Raw genomic sequence first — 13,551 nt, forward strand, 5'->3', positions numbered from 1 at the left:
GAGCACCGGCCTTGGAGTCAGGAGTACCTGGGTTCAAATCCGACCTCAGACACTTAATAATTACCTAGCCGTGTGGCCTTGGGCAAGCCACTTAACCACATTGCCTTGAAAAATCTAAAAAAAAAATAAAAAAATATCTAAGGGAGCTCTTTCTCTTTTCTTTTAAATTTTTAGACTTATTTTCTATACTTCTAACCACCCCGTTCTCTCTTCCCTTTCCACAGGTATTCAGTGTGACAAATGCTCTACTGGTTTTTATGGAAACCCAAGAATGTCAGGAGACCATTGCCTGCCCTGTTCATGCAATAACAATATAGATAGAACAGACCCAGAATCCTGCAGCAGGGTAACAGGAGAATGCCTTAAATGTTTATACAACACTCATGGGCTCAACTGTCAGTTCTGTAAACCAGGTTACTTTGGATCAGCACTCACACAAAACTGCAGAAGTAAGTTGATGATGCAAATAGGACCACAAAATAACAATTTGTCTTTCTCGTGGCAGCACAAAGATGCTCTCTTGAATTAGAACTTGTCAATATAATAATTAACATATATGTGGAACTTTAAGATTTGCAACACACACATAAAATGTCATTTGATTCTCACAACAAACTATGAGAAAGGTGTTATAACTAACCTCATTTTTCACAAGGAGAAACTGAGGCTGGCTGAGGTTAAATGAAATACCTACAGTCACGCAGTTAAGTGCCTTGAGACTAGATTTGAATTTAAATCTTTTTTACTCCAAATCCAACCAACTCAATCTTCCAGTGCCACCAGGGTGTCTTTAATTTAAAAAATAAGCTTCAAGCAATGTTTTTGAAAACTTTTGGAATATTGCCATGAATTCACAAAATAACATTAATTAAATTAGCATTTTGATTTTAATAATTAATTAATTGAAAAAGAAATACTGAGTGAAATGCCATTTCACAAGTTACATTTCTTCTACATAGGCATTTCTTCTGCAGTGTTCCTGAGTTTCACCTTTGGTGGATGACATGTTAATATTATTAATGAAAATTTTCCTAATAGATTTAGGAAAAGATTATGACCTCTGTCTCAAACAATTAGTTGTTCACTCATGGGGGAGATAAAAAAAAACTTTAGGAACACCAAAGCTGAAATGAGTAACTGTATTCCAAAGTCATCATATGGAATTCACTGGACTCAAAAAGTTAATATAGTTGGTGAAAATTAAGTACCTTCTTCCTAACTATAGAGAGAGATGTTTGGTGCATTCTATTGTGTCTGAGTTAGAACATTCAGACTATGGGAAATCATGGTTTGAGCTCTTGGGGAAAGGGCACTACCTAGTTCCAATATGCAATTGTTTCCTATTACTAATGACCAACAAGTTTATTTGTTTAACTGAGGTTACAATTGTCTTTATTTTTCCAGAATGCACTTGTAATCCTTCTGGGGTAAACCATACCACATGTCCAATGGGTGATGGAGCATGCCTATGTGACCCAACAACAGGATCGTGCCCTTGTTTGCCAAATGTCATAGGTTTGGCCTGTGACCAATGTGCCGAAGGATATTGGAATCTGATCCCTGGTAGAGGATGTCAATTCTGTGAATGTGACCCCCAACATTCTCACAGTGCTCATTGTAACCAGGCAAGACTCTTTTTTTAAATGGTATACAGTAGGTTATGTTTGATGATGAAACATGATGAGGGCACTGTCTACTCCAAATTGTCTTAAATGCTTTTTGGTTTTTTTTGATCTTGTTAACACTCACTCCTTAGAAATATCTTCTTTATGAGGGGACTAGGCTAGAAGCAGGGAAAGAGGGGGGAAGAAAAGGGCAGAAGATAACAAAACCTTCCAACTGCATTTTTGTCTAGAGCCAGCCCACTTCTGGAAGGTGAAAACAAAGTGTAGCAACAGAGATGATTTTTCCTTTACTTACCTGATAAATGTTATCATAGGAGGACCTTGAAGTAGAACAGACACCTATGTCCATGAACTTGGGCCTTTGCCTTCAGACTAACACATTAAATTTATAAGCTTATTTTTATTTAAACCAAAATGTGATTTCCCCTAGGCTAGACAAACTAGTTATTGACAAAATGAAATCAGGATTCTTCACCATCAGGATTAAATACAAGTTGAAAGAAAAACTATATATCTTTTGTCAGAAGACCAGTCCATTAAGTTCAGAGAGGATCATTAAAAAAATAAGACAAAATTCTCTAGTAACAGCAATTCTGGAAGACCCTCAGAAAGCCACACTGTTATGAAAAACAAACTAGATTGAAGGTCAGGATTTCTGTTTAAATTTTGTTGTTCCAATCACTTAATAGCTATGAGACCCACTCTGGACCTCAGTTCCTCATCTATGAAATAAAGGGGTTGAATTTGATAGTGTTCAATATTCCTCCTGCTATAAAGTTATGATTGTATTATCTCTGACATTGTAGAGGGATTATGATATGTCAGAAAGGGGGGGTACCTTCTGTGTGAAATAACCCTTGAAACATGGAAGAAATAGTTGTTTGCCACCAAGCATCCCTGGGAAATATAGGCCAGTGACTTCTACAAAGTATTATTTCATTGCATAATCAATTATACCAAAGTCTATGAGTGATTTTCAATACTCATTCAATAGAGTACTGAACCTTGAGGGAAAAAAGAATATATGACTGGCATGATCAATTTAGGGGAAATATTGCTAATGTTTACAAATAGTATGATGTGTTTTGACTTTTGCCTAAGGAAAATTTTTTTTGAAGCATCACCTATGTCTCTTAGCAGTTCCTGAAAAAAATATTGCTCCAATATGAGAAAGTAGAAATAGCAGGGCACTAAGAGAGGTTCATATTCAGGACTTAATAATCCAGGTTTAAGGAGAATCAAGATAAAACTTGAATTATTAAACCCTACATAATATGATTTAAGCATTAAATCTTTAGACTGTTATGGCTTACCTACAGCTATAGCATAAAATCTGTGATTATTCATGCTCAACTAGAGAAGTGGTATAGGAATAAATAATAGTAGCAGTCAGTATAGATAAAGTGTAAACACCTGAAGTCTGGCTGCTGAAAACTGGAGTGAACTGGCATGCTGATGATAGTACATCCTCGAGATTCCATGGATCCTGTGAGAATTCATGAAAGGAAAGCACAGCAAGGGTTTTTGAGGGGAGTGCCTAGATAGAGAATCCCTTCAGAAAATTTAGCTTGGTATTCTGATCTTTAAACTTGCACCCCTGCCAAAGATTTTCTGCCTTCCACATTTAGAGAATAAATGTCCTTAGACTGCAGAGTAGTAAAGTTGGAAGAATTATAGTACAGGTCACTAGATTCAAAGATAGCCATAATCAAAATGAATTAATTAATGTCTCTAGGTTAGCAAAGAAAAAAAGTTCTCACATTATACGCTCAGCATTCTGCTTATAATCTAATCTTCCTCAATAGTTGTATCATCAAATTTGATAATAACAGGAAAGGAATTGTTGGCCAAATTTGCAGATGACGCAAAACAAGGAAGGATTGATGGAAGGCAGAATTATGGTTCAAACTGAACTCAACAAGTACCATGGGAACCTAAAGTTTAACAGGAATAAATGTGAAATTTAGCATTTTTTAAATTAGTTGCACAATAATAGTATCAGTATGGCAGCAGTTTATGTGAAAAAAATAAGCAAGAATTTTAGCTTAATATGAACCAAGAGTGTAAGACAGCTCCTGAAAAGCTAATATACCCTTAGGCTACATTATAGAAGTACAGTATCCTGATTATGGAAGTAATCATCACACTCTACACTTCCCTGGGAAAAAATATGTATGGAATCGTGCTCAATTCTGAGAATACAGTATATTTTAAAAGGACTATTGACAAAGTAAGCATCCAAAGGATAATGAGATGTCAAAAAAAAACATGCAAAACAAGGTTATATGAGAAATTGGGACTACTTAGCCTGGAAAAGGGAAGACTAAGGAAAGTTATAGTAGCTCTCTTCAAATATTTGAAGAACTGAAAAATAAATGGTAGTGAAGACATTGTATTGCATTGACAGAATGAGAACAAACAAACTGAGGTTAAACAGAGATTTGGGTTCAACAAAATAAGGAACTTTATAATATCCAAGGAGTCAACCAGCAATAGATTGGAACCTGTCACTAAAAATATTCAAGCAGAGGATAAATGACTACCTTTCATGATATCATGGAAAAGATTTCTCCATTGAGCAGAAGATTGAGTTAGACAAGGTCCTCAAAAGTTCTTTGGAACATTAAGATTTTATGATTTCATAATTCAATAAACTAGAATTGATATTCTGTACAGCAAGTAATTGGCACCAAAAGAAAGAGAAAGTAGATAACCCTTTATCATTTTTGTTAGGTCACACATAGTATTAGTTACATATAGAGAAAAAAGATGGCAGTAGAATGGAATATATCTATATTCCATCTTATTGATAAAATGAGAAAATGGCTACAAAAAGAGAGACAATGAAGGGAAAACATTAGTTTTGTTGTTAGAAATTTGAACTGTGCCTCAAGCACTACCTGTAAGATGTTGGGCAATCATTTACAATATCTAGAACTCTACTTCCTCATCTACAGAATGGAATTGTACACTAGATGGCCTCTGAAGTCGTTCTAGCTCTAGATCTCAGATTGCATTCAAATTCTGACTCTCACTTTTTATTGGTATGACCTTATATATATCAATTACTCTCTGGACCTTTGACTCCACATCTGTGAAAATGAGGGAGGTGGATTAGATGAGAGGGTCTAAATCTTCTAGCACTTTAGCTAGAACACTTTGACTAAGTGGTTTTTAAGGGTCTTCCAGTTCTGTCTTTGATCTTATGAAAAATGAACTATACTTTAATTTCAGCGTTAGGAGACATTACATCATAGACATTTCCTACTTTTGTATGTTAGTACTCTTTGCTTTTCTCTCTGCTCTTGCCTGTCTGCCTGGCTTTTTAAGTACCCTCATGTTTCTCTCATTTACAAGGCCCCATACTAAAGACTCCTTTAACATACCTTAGATAAGAATTTTATAAATCCCATCTCTAATCCCACTCCTTGGAAGAAGACTTAAAAAATTATTAGCAGTTTATGTTGAAGATGGCTATATTGTAGGCTCTCAAGGTTTCCCTCATTTTTTAAAAATATATTTTTTATATTTTTATCTATATTTTAATAGTGTGATGGAGTCTCTCTGTCTGTTCACTCCCCATTTCTTCACAGGCAAGCTATCAACCATTTGTCCATTTGCACACACACACACACACACACACACAACAAGCAAACAAAACAGCTATATATTTACTCAAGGGTCAAAACTTAGGAAAGTATGCAGGAGAAAACTTCAGGTGACTTCTTTCCTACAAGATGTGAGATCATCTCTTATTAGCACCACCAAAACTGATGTTTTTAATTTTTAATTTTAATAAACATTGCCTTAGCTTTGCCAGTTTAAATAATGTGGCATTTGTTTTATGTCCTAATTCCCTACAGATTTCATTTTGGAAGATGCATACTAAATATTTAGGGTAATAGCTTATTTGAACATTTTTTTTGCAAATTTCATAATTGTAGTTTTAAAACTGTGTGCAGAGCTACAGATTGAGAGTCAAAGTTTTATTAAAATAAGCAGTTCTGCTCTCAAAGAGCTTGCAATCTAATAGATGACTTTTATTTGCCAAAAGTAATTGCAGAAGCTTATGCAGCTATTGGGAGAGCAACTATGTTCATTTTAGGTGATAAATTATAGCTATTGGGAGGAGACGCACACACACACACACACACACACACACACACACACACACACACACCCCTATCTTTTTCTTTCAAAAAGGTTTTTTGGTTAAAGCATTTATCTTAAATAATAAATCATATAAAATTGATTTCACAAATAGTATGTTTTAAAATTTTATATATAAAAATTTAACTTTTAAAAGATAAAAAAATTAACTAACAAACACCATTAAGGAAATGTAATATATAGTAATAACAGCATTAATATGGCACTTGAAGGTTTGTAAAACACTTTATAAATTTTACCTCATTTAATGCTCACAGCAACCTATTATCCCTTATTTATTATTATGTTATTATTATCCCTTATTTATATATGAGAAAAAAGAAGCAAGAAAAGGTTAAGTGTCTTAGCAAGGTACACACAGCTAGGATCTAAATCTGGATCTGAACACAGATCTTCTTGATCTAACACTCTATCCACTGTCATCAACTGCCTGTCTCATATAGCTATCAGACTTGACTTTCTTTTCCTCGGTCTGAAGATGAGTTTATCTCCTTTTACAGTATCCACAAAATTTCTTATAATCACTTGAAAGTTGTTTCAGCTGATGTTCCTCTTAGCTAAATTAGTTGGGGAATAGGATGTTCTGGTTTACTGAATTATCTGGTGCAACAATTCAACACTTGCTTATTGAGGAACATACTGGACTAGGTGCTCGATAGAATGAGATACTGGTAAGGAGACAGTCTACAAAGCCATGGAAGAATGAGTGCCTACCATCTGGAAGTTTACAGTCCCTCTTATCAAGAATAAAAGAAAACAGACAAGAATCACACGAGAAGTTAAACAGTCTGTGGAAAACTGGAGGGGGAAGAAAGCACATATGGCTATGAGAATAAAAAAAAGGTTTCAGGAAAGAGAGAGCATAATAAATTGGGCCTTAAAACAAAGGTAGACTTTGGATAGATGGAGATGGTGATGAAAACCATTCCCAACAAATAAAACAGCATGAGCAGTGGTGAAAAAGGGTCTTTTCAGGAAACAGTTCCATTCTGACTGGAATGTAAGGTATCTGTAGGAGAATAGAATAGAATAAAACAAGACTGGAAAGGCCCTAGTGATCAAATTAAGGTATTTTGATTTTACTTGGTAGCCAATAGAAACCCACAAAAGATTTTGTAGTAGGAGTATCATAACCCTAGCTGTGCTTTGTATAGAATAATTTGGAAGTGATATGAAGAATCAGTCTAAAATGAAGAAATTATAGAAGAAGAAAATAGATTAGGCTATTAAAATAGTATTGATAATAGGTAGCAAAACCTAGAATGAAGATAGTGTTGGTCAAAGTGGAAAGGTGACAAATATAAAAGAATTATAATTAGCAAAAATGTCAAATTCAGACTATTATCTTAAATGATAGCAATAACAACACTAAGGATAAGGATAACACCAAAATTTATATATTGCCAGATATTGTACTAAGCATGTTACAATTTATATCTCATTTGATCTTACAATCTGAGAGGTAGGTACTGTTATCCCCATTTTACAGATGGGGAAATTGAGGCAGAAATAGGGTAAGTAACTTCTCCAAGGTCACACAGCTTATAAGTGTCTTAGGCTGAATTTGAATTTAGATCATCCTGACTCCTGTCTAGCTGTAGATTAGCTATCGTCTTGATAGAGTAAGAGGATAAATAACAAACACTTGATACTGAAACTATTCTTAAGCATAATTTATTCTTTTTTTTCAATAATTCAGATGAATCTTCAGGGTCTTATAATACTACCAAAAATGCTTTAGCAGTACCAGCTTTCTTCTTGTTTTCATCCCAGTTGAAATCTTGTGGTGGGATGATTGTTGGATAGTCATGACATGCACAGTTTTCCTTCTTGTAACTATTGAAAAATGCTGTATTGGCAAGAATATAGTCTGAAGTCTATTAGGAAGATCACTCCAGAAAGAATTCGAATTGAATAAGAAGCATGATTAAGGTACCATCCAATCCTAAGATTCTAAAAGATCCAACCAAAATAACTTTTTCCCCTTTGGTGGGGGGAGTGGGGAGAAGATGTATATGTGTGTGGGTAAGTGTTCATGTGGGAAAAGAGAGAACTTTCATTTCCCTCTACTACATTCAGAAACAAGCTGCAGAATTCTATCTATGATAATAGATAACCCTATTTGTTGTCTTTTATCCTATGTGGATTCACAAACAAAACTGCTGCATTTAATTTTTTGTCTTTTTTTTGAATTAAAAAACATCTATTCTCTCCTTCCCCTTATTGGAAAAAGAAGAGGGGAAAAAGACAAAGCAAAACCATTGTAATAAATATTAAATTGCTTCATTTTAAATAAAATATTCCCAGGCTAATTTGTAGAAACTGCAAATTGAGCATATAAAATCTTCCAAATGAAACATTGAGTGTTCCACCAGATCCTTGGACTCTGTTATCCTTATGAGGAAACTCCCATAATTATATAAGAAAAGAGTCTGGCCCACTTCCCTTTATCTGTTTTGTTTTCATTTGCATCTGTGTATGTCTCTCAGTTGGGAACCACCTGTCCCTGAACAGCTGGGAGCAGACTGTATATCAGAGATGGGGAAGCCAGAGCACGTTCACCCCATCATCCTCTCCTTGTTTCTGTTCCATTGCTCACTCTAGCCATGGGAACCACCCCTCCTCTGTCTTTACACAGCTGTATAGGCTAAATCACATAAGAAGGGAAGAAATGGTTTCTGTTAGAATTAAGTTCTTGGATCATAACGCTCATCAGTACCTCATCCATGACTGTTTTTACAGTTTACAGGCCAGTGCCCTTGTAAATTAGGCTATGGGGGGAAACACTGCAACAAATGTGAGGAAAATTACTATGGAGATCCCCAAGTACAATGCATTGGTAAGTATAAGCAGTTACAGTTACTTTAAAAACTATGTGGTTAGTTATTTTTTGTTTTAAAAATATATTTTTATTTTCTAAAACTTTACTTTGATAAGGACACCATTCAAAGGATATCCAGTTTTATTTGACTATGTGATGAGTGATTTTAACAATGTGGATTTAATGAACTATGTCACATGGTTTAGTTTTACTTCTGAAACCTCTTTCTCTTTATAGCCTTAAGAATAAGTTTGGATTCTCAAAGGAGACAGATTGTCAAAGGAGACCAAAATGAGGTAGATTGACCACAATAGACCAGATCCTTGAGAGCAATGCAAATATGCCTTTGCATTGATTTCCTGTTGTTTTAAGGAAGCAATGAGAATGAATGTTAAACTCACTAGGAGTAAAGGGGGAAAGGGTTCTTTTGGAAGAGAATCCAGGGTCATTAGCAAGATAGAAAAGGTCCAAAGACTCTGTGTCCTCAAACTGTCTGTCATATTTCTATCCTGGCTCTAGTCCAAGAGTTATATTTCTCTTAGTCCACTCCCAAAGGAAGCGTTTAACCCAGAATCTAAAGAAGGTAAAGAATTAGCCACTTGATAAGGCTATAAATGACATGTGACATTCTGGCAGTCAAAGAACCTAGGGAGGCTTTTTTCTCCATATCATGAGAATGTTCTCATGTATCTTCCAATGAACTGTTAACTCAATTGTGTCTCCCAGTTGTAGTCTATTTACAGCTTTGGGTTCTCCGTAATTCTCCCAGTGTATAAACTACTCCCTTGATTTTAAATGGAAGTACTCATTTAAAAACCAGGAATTGTTAGGACATCTGGAAAATCTGGTTTATGGTGTCCCTCAGGGTGTGTCAACTCTTGCATTTCAATAACAAGAGACTTTCATTGTACTCATAAAAAGATTTTCATCTCTTACACTGAGGCAATGGAGGAGAAATTACAAAACCGTGGCCCTGAGCAACAGGAACATAATTGTGGTTAGAGATGCAACTGATGGAGACTCAAATGACAAAGAGGGCTGCATCTTGAATGCAGCCGCTAAGGATGAGGGCCATTGTAAGACAACAGAACTTGCCACAAGCTGGTGAAGCCGACATAATGTTGACCCCAGGGGGTCCTGAGGAGTCCTGTGGATCAGAACAGAAAGCATTGGACAGATGGCATCTGCTTGTGGAACCTAATTAGTTTATCAGTCCTCATTAGCATTTGCCATTATTTTTACTCCAAAAATCAGTTGGGTTTATTATTTCTTGATCCTTACTGTAACTCCAAAGGGAAAGTGGTAGCACACAAAAAGTGCTGAATTGGAGTTAGGAAGGTCTGAGTTGGCATCCTGCCTTGCACATCTGTGAGATAGGTAACTGGGCAAATGATTTAACCTCTTTCACCCTGTTTCCTCATCTGCAAAATGAAGATGATGGATGTAGCATTTATTTTAACAAGATATTATGAGAACCAAATGAAATAATGGATATTAAGTACCAATTTAATGAATAGAGAATTTTACAAGAAACCTTCCGCTAGGCCCTCTTAATTCTAATGCCTTCCCTCTATTAATTTTTTCTTATTTATCCGGTTTCTAACTTGCTTGTATATATTTGTTTGCATGTTACTTCACCAATTAGATTGTAAGCTCCTTGAGGGAAGAGACTGTCTTTTGACTCTTTTGTTTCCTTAGTTCTTAGCATGGTATCCATATGTAATAGGCACTTAATAAATATTAATTAATAGGGCAATAGGATAGGCTTATATTTTGATGGTGTAGATTTAAGGGCCCAGTTCAAAATAATTCTGTCTTTTGAAGTATTGTCTGAAACATGAATGACTCACAATGATTTTCCAAGTTAGAGAAACCACTTGAAAATAAGATGGGGGACTTGGATGGGAGGGATTGAGATCACCATCCTGCTGTAGCAGGAAAGATCATTCTTTCCTATGGGGCTACAAGAGTTGTCCCATAGTATTTCTTATGCCCCAAACAAAGGGGCACAAGTAAATGTAAAGGACAGGATCAAATGCATGTGTTTATGAGATCCATCAGATGCAGCCCACAGAATAAAAGAACATTTCTAAAAACTGGTTCCATCTCAAATAAAACATGTCCAAGTACACACATACATACATACAAAAATGCATATAGACATATATTAGAGAAGGGGATAAGGCCACACATTTATTTTTTTTATTCATTCAATTTACATGTATTATATGTTATGTATTTTTGTTTGGGCTAACCTATTCAACCAGGGTTGGGATTTACCTAAAACAAGGTACCTTGGTGGAGTCATAGACACAGAAACAATCCTTAGAAGTAAACAGCTAAGCAATTTATTCAAAGCACTTTGGGAGTCATTGATAGTAAAGGACCAATAGAAATTACAACTTTGACCCTCCTGGCCAATCCTAACTGTGCTAAGAGAGCATGGTTCCTTCCTTGAGAACTTATCAAAGTAATCTAATGCTTTCAAGATCTGAAATATTAGCCTATTTCCACTTATTTCAGTCAGTAGACAAATGTTGTCAACCAATAACCATTGCGCTCTTCACTCAATTTAAATTTATTTAAAATATTTATTGGACAATTCTGGGTAGGATTCTGATGGGAGGGAAGAGTGAAGAAGTAAAAAGGGTGAAGAGGATTGGGTAAAAACCTGGGCAAGTAATCCCTTTATTTTTTAGGTTTCTTCCAAGCTAAGAAAAAAGTAACCCTTTCAGCTTCATATCTCTGTCCCTTTTCCCTCTAGAATGTCAGTGTAATAAAGAAGGAACACAAACACCCATCTGTGACCAGAAAACCGGTTCCTGCCTGTGCCGAGCAGGTGTCATGGGCCAGTCCTGTGATCGTTGTGCCCGGGGTCATTCCCAGGAATTTCCCACCTGTCTTCGATGTCACTTGTGCTTTGATCAATGGGACAATAAGATTTCTTCTCTCTCTGAGGCTGTACAAGGGTTAATTAGGCTGGCTGCAAACTTGGAAGATAAAAGAGAGACCCTGCCTGGCTGCAATGCAGACTTCAAACATCTAGAAGATAGCATGTCTGAAATAGAAAGGATTTTGAAACATCCTGTTTTCTCATCTGGGGAATTCTTAAACGTCAAGGATTATCTTGATTCTGTTAGGTAAGACTGTTCAAATAAGAGAACCAAACTCACTATTCACTGGGACTCCTACTATGCTTTTAAGCTGAATGGTCTTAACCAAATTTGGCAATTTATTTTAACAGCTCTAATTATCTAGTTAGTTAATATGTTACTTGCCTGTTTGTGTTCTTTCTTTTTCCTTTCTTTTTCTTTCTTTCATTCATTTTCTTTCCTTCCTCTCTCCCTTCCTTTCTTTCTCTTTCCCTTCCTTCCTCTCTTTTCCTTCCTTCCTTCTTTCTTTCCTTTCTTTCACCCTTTCTTTTTCCTTCCTTCTTTCCTCTCTCCCTTCCTTCCTCCATTTCTTTCTTTCTTTCTTTCTTTCTTTCTTTCTTTCTTTCTTTCTTTCTTCTTTCCTTCCTTCCTTCCTTCCTTTCTTCCTTCCTTCCTTCCTTCCTTCCTTCCTCCCTTTCTTTCTTTCTTTCTTTCTTTCTTTCATTCATTCTTTCTTTCTTTCTTCCATCAAACCTAAATCAACATCTCTGTAAATTCTCCTCACTGCTCCTAGTTCTTCCCTCTGGGGTCAACTCATACAAGTCTAATTCCTCTTACAGAAAACAATTCTTCAGGTATTATAGGATTTTAATATTAGAGCTGTTAGGAATCGTCTAGGCAAACCTCCGTGTTTTGCTATTTGTCAGAGTTCATTGTTAAGTCTTTTCTTTTCCATGTTAAACAGACTCATTATCATTCAACCTGTCCTTACATGACATAGGCTTGAATTCACTCACTCTTAATTGTCTCTTTTGGATATATACCATTTCCTTAATATCTTTCACAAAATGTAAAAATTAGAATGAATCACCATATTCTAATTATAGATGTGATCTGAACCAGCAGTTCTATACACTGTACTTCTCTTAATGAAGCCTGAAATCATTTTAGGTTTTTGATTATCATATCACACCAATAACTCACATTGAGCTTGCAGACTGCTAAAGACCTAAGTTCAAATCCAGCCCAAAGGACTTAACTGTGTGACCCTGAGCAGATCACTTAACCATTATCTACCTCAATTTTCTTAAAAGGCTTTTTTAAAAGACTGAGTCTCCCTAGATTCCTCAGGTTGGAAGTCACAAGGGTTCCTCACAAGTCTGATACTGGTCTTTTTTTAATCTTTCCTTAGCCAGCTTGACATCTCCCAATCTCAGGAACTTAGTATATCGATGCCAAATTTAGTGTAAATTCCAAATTAACTTAGTCCACTATAGTTAGGAACTACTATATCTACCAGCTTCAGCCTTCCCAAGAGTTAGGATTATTGATGCATATTATCAGGAGGACTGTTAAATTAAACCCTTCACAATCTGACCTCAGAATATATTTCTTACTTTATTCTATATTATTTCCCCCATACTTTATAATGTATAACAACTGTCTTTCTGTTTCTTCCCCATAACACTCCATCCCTTTGCACTAGCTGTCCCCTATACCTGTACTGTCTTTCATCCTTATCTCTGTACCTTAGAATCATTGACTTCTTTCATAATTTAACCCAAGTGTCATCTTCTTCAGGAGGTCTTTCCTACTCCTACCCTTTCTCAACTTCCCCCTCTAAGGTTACCTTGTATCTCTTTTGTATATATCTTGTCTTTAAGTGTATAGACATGCATAAACATATATATATATGTATATAAGCATATAAGATCTCCTTCATTAGAAGAAAAGCTCCATAAGGGCAAGGGCTGTTTTTAGTTTTTATTTTTATTCCTAGCATTTAGCTCTGTTGCTCACACATAAATAGTAAGCACCTAATAAATGCTTTTTGAATGTTTGG

The 13,551-nt window shown here is 35.6% G+C and overlaps 1 protein-coding gene across 2 annotated transcripts in view; it reads left to right on the plus strand.

Moving 5' to 3' along the window:
• Positions 1 to 13,551, plus strand: part of LAMB4 (laminin subunit beta 4) — a 131,224-nt gene that overhangs the window by 81,649 nt on the left and 36,024 nt on the right. For both annotated transcript variants that reach the window (XM_074193922.1, XM_074193923.1), the window contains 4 exons: positions 225 to 449; positions 1,405 to 1,625; positions 8,538 to 8,634; positions 11,381 to 11,756. In XM_074193922.1, the coding sequence (XP_074050023.1) occupies positions 225 to 449; positions 1,405 to 1,625; positions 8,538 to 8,634; positions 11,381 to 11,756 (919 nt within the window). The remainder of the gene's footprint in view (positions 1 to 224; positions 450 to 1,404; positions 1,626 to 8,537; positions 8,635 to 11,380; positions 11,757 to 13,551) is intronic.

This window comes from Macrotis lagotis, chromosome 7, assembly GCF_037893015.1.
Source record: "Macrotis lagotis isolate mMagLag1 chromosome 7, bilby.v1.9.chrom.fasta, whole genome shotgun sequence".
Lineage (NCBI taxonomy): Eukaryota > Metazoa > Chordata > Mammalia > Peramelemorphia > Peramelidae > Macrotis > Macrotis lagotis.